Source organism: Sparus aurata, chromosome 19, assembly GCF_900880675.1.
Source record: "Sparus aurata chromosome 19, fSpaAur1.1, whole genome shotgun sequence".
NCBI lineage: Eukaryota > Metazoa > Chordata > Actinopteri > Spariformes > Sparidae > Sparus > Sparus aurata.
The window spans coordinates 6,533,606-6,544,207 of NC_044205.1; the positions used below are offsets into that span (position 1 = coordinate 6,533,606).

Here is a 10,602-nt window from a genome sequence, read left to right on the forward strand (position 1 = left end):
AACTGTTAACAAACACAAATGAAAGAACCACCATAATTTTCATCACATGATAAAACCTCAGTCTTTCATTGTGTGATCACAGAGGGGATACCATCTTCTTCAGTGCTTTTGAGATTAAAATGTTTGCTGATGAAAGCTCACACACATTATTCTCTATCATTGTTTAAGTGAGAAAAATACAAGGCAAAGGTCATGACAAGACAACACACTGCATACTCAAGCTACTCCAAGTGCATGAGTGCACTTGCACACCCATCTCCTTATAGTAACTTAATCTAATTTAGAATGAAATTCAACCCATGCATTAGAACTGAATAGACAGGATCCAACCTGTCATGGTATCACAGAGGATAAAATCAAGGAAGGCATTTCCACAGCTCTGCAGCTCTGTTACTGTCCTGGGGTGGTTTTAGACAACTTTTCTAAGCTCTAAATCAAGCTACAGATGATCAAATCAAAATCAACTACATTTTATTTTTTAACATAGGCTACGAAGAGCAGATATCAACCTTTCAACACAGTCAGAATTGCGTTACATTTCAAACAGAAGTCTTAAATTGTCTAAATCTCGTTTTGATACTACACAAAAGAAATGGAACACATTAGTTCTCATATCATTTTGGTACTCTAAGCCCCCATCAGTAGCTGCAGTTGGGCCTGAAATGGACTTGTTATCTGGCTGGCATCTTGTATTGGCCCAGGTTCAGGGGGACATTTTTCATTCGACCCAACATAAACACCCTGGCACACTGCTTCAATAGCAACACCCACTCACCGTCACCGTGGTTCATCACCAGCACAACAATAACCACTTGAGGGGACGTCTCATTTGTTTTCATCTAGGCTACATTTCCGCTCATTTATAAGTTGTTTCATGGTCAATGTTTTCCTTTTTTATTTATTTTATGACACCCATGTTCATCTGAACAAGACACAAAACTCGAGCCCGACTGATACTTGATTTTCGGGGCCGATGTTGATATAAAGAAGCAAATATTGCTACAATCAGAGTCAACGTGGCTTTTTGCTGGCATCACCTGTAGTTCTCCAGCAGATTAAAAAGATAGCAAAAAGGGTCTGGTGATAAATATGTCAAATCAAGCAATCAAGCAACAGAATATTGAATGACCCTCATATTGTGTTCCCCATAAAATATTGCCAAGACAACAAGAAATTGAGAGAGTCAGCGTTTAGTGTTGTTTATCACCTGCAGGTTTTTTTGTTTATCTCAAATGAAAATCCACATAGTCCAGCACACTTACTAGGATTTCAATAATTAAAGAGTGTCTGTATTATCACCCAAAAAATGATTTTTTTTAAATCAGCACATATTAGGCAACACATACCTGATACAGATATGTGACTGATCAATATTGGCCGCTAATATTGGCCAACCAATATATGCTTCAGGCTCTATTCAAAATAGTCCGCAACAAAAGACCAACTTTAAGCAGTTCAGCACAATTTAACAGAGCGGGCTTTGCTCTAACAGTCACCAATCGATATATACACAACAGATTGCCTGCACGCACGAAGACATCAGCACACTGTAATTTAGCATGCTTGCTTGGACAGTGTTCCAGGCAATTATTGCAGCTGCCCTCAACCTGTTGCTATAGAAGCACCATGTTTGTGAGCAACTGATCAGACAAGGCTTGAGGACAGAGTGCAGCCAAATCATGGTTCAGAGAGACATGTCAGAATAAAACAGTTAATCTACAGTGGATTTTAAATGCATACCATCCAAGTGTCATTTCATATATGAAGTTACATGTTTATTTAGAAATACAAGCCTAGAATGAGCTAATGACATCATGCTGAATGCCAACATGCCACAGATACACCTTTCCTTTCTCAAGGATTACTACGGTGGCTTCAAATAGGAGGACATCTTGTTCACAAGATTTGTTAAGCCCAACTCAAGTTTCTCTTCTTTATTTTGATCAGCTCTCCATCTGAGCTCTCCATTGTTCAAGACTCAAGCTGAATTTTCTCCATTATTTTGAAATGCACAGCGACACAAAACAACTGACTCTGCTTACACTTCCATGATAAAAGAAGAAACTGAAGCACATATGGCTGCAGTTCCGCTTGATAAGCCGTATTCGTTTGGTTGAGGCTTAATTAGACATAGGCTAATGCTAATTTAAACTTTCTGTTTTATGGAAAGAGTCAGAATCTTCGAGAAAACTTAAGTGCCACTTTTCTCTCTGGGCTGTGTTGGGACAGACGACCTTTCTGACGCCACCAAAACTTAACCAGATTATGACTTTCAACGGGGGTTCAAAGGCTTCGTGACTCAAGTTAATGCCAGGTAAGTTATATCCGCCCCAACACAACTTCAGTTTTGGGGTAATGACGCCCCGGCTTCATTACATAACTCGGAGTGCAGACAGAGCCCAAGTGAAATGCGCCGGCTAATCCTAGACAGATGAGATAAGAAGTGGGACACGGAGTTTGTGACAGGCAGCTGTCTTACCGTATTTGTTGGGCTCCCTGTTGTACTCCAGGATAGGCACCACAGCGTCGGGGTCCTGCGGCTCGAACACGGAATCCTCCCCCGCCTCTCTATCATCCACTGTGCCGCCGCCTGTGGTGCTGCTGCCGGTGTCCGTTGCCGGGTCAGAGACAACCGCGTCCGAATGCACCCCCTCCACGGCGACCCTAACCCCTCCGTCAACCGGGACTACCACAAATCTTTCGCCCATGTCCCTCTTTCTTACCGCCTCTTATTGGACTTTTTAAGGGGGGGAAACACGCCGGCCGGCTAACCTCTGCGGTTGACACTCGATGAGAGCGAGCACACAGGACAGCGTACAGAGGGACACACGCTCACGGGGTGATCAGAGGATTGATTACAGTAGAGAGGCGCCCGCCCCCCGCCGTCGCTCATTGGTTGAGAGAGCCAAGGAGCGCTGTCAATCACCTCCAGAAGCAAATCACAGTGGATGAAATTTGGTAATTGTGGAATGAGCGAGTTCTAAAATATGTCTCGACATAATGAGATTCTCTACATAGTGGAACCTCTCTGTAGTTTTTTAATGTTACCCAAGTCCATCTTGTTAAAAACGAATAAAACATAAATGGTTAACTCTTAAAGCCAAAGAACAACTTCCCTCTGTCAGTTGGAAAAGGGCATTATATATAAGGCTACATATGAGTCAGAATGTTTTTTAATGAATGTCTTGCCTGTACATTTTTTATGTATATGTGTATTGATAAAAAACATTTATTGTGGACTTTAAAGTTTAGGTAGGCCGAGAAGCCAAACAAAACAGCTGAGCAGGAACTCATTACAAGCTTCTTTAATGGTCTCCAAAGTACAGGGTAATTAACAAGTACTCTGTACTTCCTCCACTATCAATAGCCTGCTACAGGAACTCAATACATCATTCTAATTTAGAAATCAGTGATGGTTTAGTCATTTGTCAGCCCTTAGCCAAAATATCTTTAGCATGTTACAGCTTAGAGAACAGTTTGTCAGTAAATCAGGATGGGACACTCTCTCAAGTGGCCCTAACGAGTCTGAAGCTCAGAGCTCACAAATGGGTCCTTAAAGACTCTTTAAGGACACTCCCACACAGAGTTTAAAAGCCTGCAACTTCCCTCCACTTAGTTAGAACTGAAGCCTCTTAGATGAGAGGTGAAAGGTCTTCAAGGAACTGAAACAGGTCCAGTTGCCTACAATACAGCACTTTGACCATTGCAGCTGTTTCAGTATGACACAACTAACAGTACAGGGCACTCCCTCAAAGAAATTCCAAAATGTCTACACATACATCCATAGCAAACTCTTGCATTTAAGCTTGTACTTTAATCATATTATCAGCTTGAAATAACATTTATACAAAGCAGCACCTCTCAGTAACAAGTTGCTTCATTGAACATCTTGAACACACAATAATAAAACAGTTAATGAAGAATGGAAATCTCAGGTCAGTAGGTCAGAAGGAAGATGAGACACATTTCTGTCAGGGGCAAGGCAAGAGTGGTGGCACACCCACCATGAATACTACTACCCCCATCCCCCTGAAATAGGCGAGAGACACAAAATGACAACAAAGAGTCACAGAATTACCAAAAAGAAACACAAGGCGTGCATGGACGCAGCAGCCTCTCCAGGGATCAGGGAGAGTGAAAGTTTTGGGTGTCCTACCTATCGCAGACGTTCAGTCTGCAAAATTTACAGCCGAGAGATTTTACTAAGAATCAGGGTAACGCAGGCTGACACTTACGCCAGAATCCTGTGCATTGATTTCATCTCAGCATTTAATAACCTCATCCCCCAGAGACTAATGGCGAAACTCCTCCTGTTTGGCCTGAACACCCCCACATGTCTCTGGATCCGGGACTTACTGACGGAGAGACTTCAGTCTGTCCGTGCTGGAAATAACACTTCCAACTCCATCACGCTGAGCACATGATCTCCTCAAGGCTGTGTAATCAGTCCATTGTTGTTTACACTGCTAACGCACGACTGTGCATCCAGACACGAGGGGAACCAGATCATCAGGTTTGCGGATTACACCACTGTGGTGGGACTCATTCATAAAAATGAGAAATCTATGTACAGAAGAGAAGTTAAACACCTAGAGGGTTGGTGCAGAGAAAATAATCTGGTGCTCAATGCGGACAAAACGAAGGAGATGATTATGGGCTTCCGGAGGACACAGCCTGAGCACGCTCCTCTCAGCATCAGTGGCCGCACAGTGGAGAGGGTGGAGAACATCAAGTTCCTCGGAGTGCAGATCTTGCAGGACCTAAGCTGGAATAAAAACACCTCAGGCATCATGAAACGGGCCCATCAGAGACTGTACTTCCTGAGGAAGCTGAAACAAGCCTCTCTCCCCATCAGCATCCTCAGGACTTTCTATAGTGGTGTGGTGGAGAGCGTTCTGACGTATAGCATCTCGACATGGTACTCCAACTGCAGTATGTCAGACGAAAAAGCCCTGCAGAGAATAGTTAGAGGTGCTGAGAGGGTCATCAGAGTTTCCCTCCATTCTGTCCAAGAAGTCTTCCTAAGCCGCTGCAGGGGCAGGGCACTGAACATCATCAGGGACGCCTCCCACCCTCTCCACACATTCTTTGAACTGCTCCTATCCGGAAAACGGTTCCCGAGTCAAAAAAGACGAAGTAACAGACATCAGCTTCTTTCCACAAGCTGTTAGACTGCCGAACTACTGATCTGGAGCATGTGCGCCACTGCACTTCATGAGCCCTTATCATAGTTTTAGTTCTAAATTAATATGTATTGTGTGTGTTTATTGTGTTTGTGTTATGGGATCCCGGAGAGACGTAATCTCATTTTAGTTGCACTACTTTTGTTGGTACAGCTAAATGACAATAAAGCTTTGATTGATTGATTGATTATTTGATTGATTGACTGATTGACTGATTGACTGATTGACTTATTAATTGATTGATTGAAGGATTGATGTCTCGGTCCTATATATGACATGTCTGTGTCCAGGGATCCATTGTTCCGTATTACGCCCATGGGAGTGAAATATTTTAAGTCAATGCAGCAAATAAACAATGTAGACATTAATAATGTAATATTACTTTTTATTACTTTTTACTGTACGCTACTTACAAGACTTTAACCCCCAACTTCCAGCCAGCCCCTGATTGTTGTGTATATACCCGTCTAATAGACTTTGGTTCCTGTCATTTCCTATTCAAGCCTCTCAGGTTGCATCTTAACCATGTCAAATAATCTGCCATTTACTCTTCAGCTATCCAAACCTTCAGAGGAGGGAATATTTTGGATGAACTCCAAGAGACCACTCAGACAGTAATTGCTTGAGAGTGTTACGTGGACATCTAAAATAGACAGCTGGCTGGACACTTGGTTTGCCAAGGGGTGGAGGGGTCACTGGGAGTGGCTGTATCGAGTAGTTTAAATCAGTTCAGCTCCTAATTAAAACGCCACCTGAAAGTGCCTTTGACACAAATGAATGTCATGTGCAGTGTTGCCAGATCTCGCGAGAGAAACAAGCAAGTGGGCCTATGAAAACAAGCCCAAAACAAGCGACTTCTCTGGTCGTGGTAAAAAAAAAAAAAAAAAGAGAGAGATTATTACACTTTGCACACACATAAATAAATATCACCCTGAATCCAGAAATGTATTGCATTGTATCATTGTATATATTATTGTTGTTATATGTTAAGATTCTTTTTTGTTTTAATTCCAGGACTTCAAAACAATATGACATACAATACAATAGGAAGAGGAACACTTTAACAGCAGCAAACCCACAACCGGCGACTACCAATATTTACCAGCAAATTTACAGAAAAACAAGCCGAGAGTCGCTTATAATAAGCGGACTTGGCAATTTATGCAGAAATTCTTGTCTTTTTAAACTGGATTAATGTAAGAAGGGTGAATGCAGCACACCCAGGCTGTGAGCCGAAAATACAGGGCTGACAAAATAACTTGTAATCCTCCATGTCCATGGTGTTTTACTCATCCGCAGCTAAACCCATCACCTCAGTTCAAAATGAATTGCAAAATGAAGTGAAGATTACTTTTAAAGCTGGGTAAGAACAGATGAGTCTTTTATAGTACGGCCGCAGCTGCAAGTGTTCAGGGTGACACATGTCGGCGTTCGTCTTTGTGCTGTCCTTGTTTTTGTCTAGTCACATAAATAATGGAGACCCACTTCTGTAAAGAAAATGTGGAAGATTTTTTCTGTTATCGCAACCAACATTTATGTTCTTGTTTAGCTGGATTTATAGACTATAGAATTCCCAATGTGTGTCAAGACTTTGACATATTTAACTGAGTTTTTTGACTTTCCTTCATGTCAACCTTTGAATTGTGAGTATTTTAATACCACTGGTTGGTTGTTTCAAATGACTATACTTTATAACCATTCAATTGTTTTACATGACTGTATTTTTTAGTTTTTACCTCCAATACGTATATTTTATCTATTAAATTATCTGGTATAACTGCAATTTAAGGGCTTCCTATAACTGAATTATTAATTAATTAACTGAATGTTATTTTACATTATTTTAAGACAATATTTTGAGAGAAAATTTTTGCTATCTTTTCATTAGCCTGTTGTGGGCCTGCTTTTACTTGTATTTTTACTTTTTAATTGTTTTGTTTGAATCGATGTCATTGTAAAAGAGAGTACTCCTCAATGATCTTGGGTATAAATAAAGGCTGATTGACTGATTGGTTGATTATCATGTCTAAATTTCCAGCTACACTTGGGTCTTTTCCGGGCACAAATGGGCCTCCATAGAATCCTGAATGATAACTGATCATTATCAATGCATTCCAGAAGAAGACAGCCTGTTGCAGGTCAGCTTCATAGCGACAAGCGCATTAATTTATTTGTTTCTTCAGTTAGTCTTTAGTTCTAATTAATATAACGGTTTAATAGGAATAATATTATTATTAATATTGTAAAATCAAAAATAAATAAATGAATCACGAGAATTATTTAGGTGTGTGTAATTACGCTTTTCTTTGCAAATGGATTGACAGAAAAGTGCAGGTTCGTGCAGTTGACTGCAATACATATGATCAGTCTTGACTCATTGGAAACATGGATGAGCAGTCGACAAATAGCCTCTTCTCTTCCTGTACTGTTGTGACGGAGCTCGTCCTCTGGGAGAGAGCTGAACAAACTGGCTGCTGGGGGGAAGTTGTTGTCAGAGTTCTTGAGTGAGATATATTTAACGATCTTGACCTGGCTTTTTGTTTTTTAATGACAAGAGAGAAAAGATTGTGACATGGTTGGAAGCACAGTCCAGAGAGTGGTCACTAACCGCTGACATTCAAAAATTACAGTTATTGCTGCATTAATGTCCAGTTTGTATTTCTGGATCACTCTAGTTTCTTAACTGTAAAACATTTTTAAGCTAAGTCTACTCTTAACATTGCTCTGAGTCCCATTTTACTCTAGAACTAAGACCAAGATTTTTTCCAGAAAAGATCCAGTCTTACAACCTGCTCATGTAAATGTCACTACTTCACTACTTCACTACTATCCTCAAAAATGTCTAAATCCAAGGTGGGTAGGCTGTTGCAATCAGTGCTCCTCCCTGGCAGACATATACTGTAAGGCAGCCGTTCACTGGACCCCTAAAGACTGCTCCAGCTGTGTTGGCGAATTTACTGGAGCCAATGATGCATGCCTGAAGTGTATGTGGGTCAGAGCTATAGCATGAAAAGAAGCTTTTATTCTGAAATGGGCCCCCCACTGCTGTGTTATTGTTCTCCCACCTCTTACAACAGACAGTGCAGGGTCATCAGCAGTACATCCTCAGCACTCTAGTCTGAACAAATCTCAGAGGTGAACATGATGTAAGAGTGTACAGAGATGCTCTGAGGAGCAGAGGCCCAGCTGCCGCACCTACATGTGTTTTAGAAGAGCACTACAGTAACCAATTCAAATAGATTCATACAGTTTAACATTACAAAGGTCTGAGATTTAAAATTTTAGAATTAAAATGTCAATGCTGTCAAAAGATTTACAAAGTCAATCATGGGAATGGCTTTGGGCTGATTTTTTGGCTTTTTTTTAGGTCTCATAATTTCAGGAATAAATCTTTGGTATTGATTTTCATGTGTTGATTTAGCGGAGAGAATAATCAGCCCCTGTGTGTGAAGAGGAAATCGATATATATTGTTGATTGTGTTCAACAATTAAAATTCACCTTGTGCGGCTTCTGTAAATAGTAGTTATTATAAGACGGTTGAACAGATATAAAATGTCAATTATATCATTATGAGCATGAAAGTGCCTGTATGTTTTGTTCCATATATGAGCTGCCTTCCACATGAAAACGTTTTAATCACTCCCCATGACAATTATCTTTATTTATTCAGGTGGAGTGATGTTCTCTTGTAACACCTTAATGGTGGTAATGAGGGTGGAGGAAGCACAGCTTTTCACTCTCCAGATTCCCAGATTTATCATTCCAGTCGCTTCTATAACCTCGGGGCCCGCCACTGCCCAACTTGAAACACAGTTTCAGTAATGTTCAAAGCAAAAACAGTGAAAAAGGACAAACATTTGATGATTTCAGCTCTTAAATGAGAACATTGCTTATTTATCTCTGTCATAAAGCATTGTAAGCTGGGTATTTTTGTAACAAAAGAAGATGCCACCTTCAGCTATGCAAGGCTTTGATGGGCATTTTCACTGTTTTTATAGACTAAATAATTGTTTAATTGATCAAAGAAATGTAACATAATATAATGTAATATAATAATTTGCTGATCAATAATGACAAAAATAATTATTTGCAGCACTTAACATATGCATTATGATTTAATACATCTTTTGTGAGACACTGTAAGGTTATAATCTTATAATGTGTGCAATCATCTATTGCATGCTATTTTACTCTGTGCTATGAATCATTCGATTTGTTTACACCAGTGAGATATATTTTTAGAAGTGAAAAATGCTGACGGATATTGATGAACACTTAAAATGTCCTCATTTGCTCTCCTACTTGGGATGTTATGGTCATTGATGTGAGGCTAATTTCTCTGGGGTTTCGCTAACAAATAGCTGGATAATAGTTTTATTTTTTCCTTTTTAAGTTAATTGTATGTAAAAGTAGTCAGAGCTTTGGTAAAGGTTGTGTGGTGGAAAACATTGTCCAAAGGGGATTACAGACTAAGTGGTTAATATAGAGGCAGCAGTCACAAGACTTGTTTTTTTGTCTGTGTGCAGATGGCATGCTGTTGGTAACAAGATCCCATGGGCTGCACTATTCAGGAGGGAGAATGTGTATTGTTCAGACAGATAGAGATGATATGAGTGTACTTCACATCAGGGTGTTATCATGGATACCTCTGATTTTTCTTGCAAGACCTGCACTACTGCGGTTGAGCAGTATAAGATCGAGAGGGAAGCTGAGGAGGTTGTTGTATTTACAAGGAAAATTACAGTTCATAATTCACTGTATCAGAACTGCAAGATAAACAGACGTCACCAGAGCTACGCTATGACTTAACAGTTTGACTCAAGTGTGCAGAAGGCAACCATTCAAAGGTGAGACTTGAAAAGAGGCTCAAAGAGAGGACATAACAGAGCAAGGACGAGCTGTTATATCCTCTTGAACAATTGTTTTACCTTGCTGTCACTCCCGTAATCCCAGACTTTGATGTGTGTTTGTGGGTATTGGGTGTATATTAAAGGAAAAGTATCGGGACCCCACTTCAAATTTGTGCGCAATAAATTGGATAGAATTCACAACTGTCAGTCCAAGTAAAGACAAAAAATACAGCCTGTGTTGTATAGTGTGATTGTTTTGAAGAACAGATATAATCAGAATCGGAAGCGGCTGTAGATCAGCAGGTAGAGCAGGTCAGCTAGTGATCATAAAGGTCGCTGGTTCAAATCCCAGCTCCGGGCTGAGCTGAACTGCATTTTGAGCAAGATACTGAACCCCAAACTGCTCCTGAGCAGTGTGGTTGGCACCTTGCATGGCAGCCTCTGCCATCAGTGAGGGCCCTGCGATGAGCTGGCGACTTGTCCAGGGGGTACCCTGCCCTCGCCCAGAGACAGCTGGGATTGGCTCCAGCAAAAACCCCCGTGACCCCATAAAAGTGATAAAGCGGTT

General features: G+C 40.7%; 1 protein-coding gene across 4 annotated transcripts in view; it reads right to left on the reverse strand.

Moving 5' to 3' along the window:
- Nucleotides 1-2,836, reverse strand: part of slc12a7b (solute carrier family 12 member 7b) — a 64,357-nt gene extending 61,521 nt beyond the window's left edge. For 3 of the 4 annotated variants that reach the window (XM_030398283.1, XM_030398280.1, XM_030398279.1), the window contains exon 1: nucleotides 2,480-2,836. In XM_030398283.1, coding sequence (XP_030254143.1) covers nucleotides 2,480-2,708 — 229 coding nt within the window. In that variant the 5' untranslated portion in view covers nucleotides 2,709-2,836. The remainder of the gene's footprint in view (nucleotides 1-2,479) is intronic. The other variant, XM_030398282.1, reaches the window with a different exon arrangement.
- Nucleotides 2,837-10,602: the final 7,766 nt, after the last annotated feature.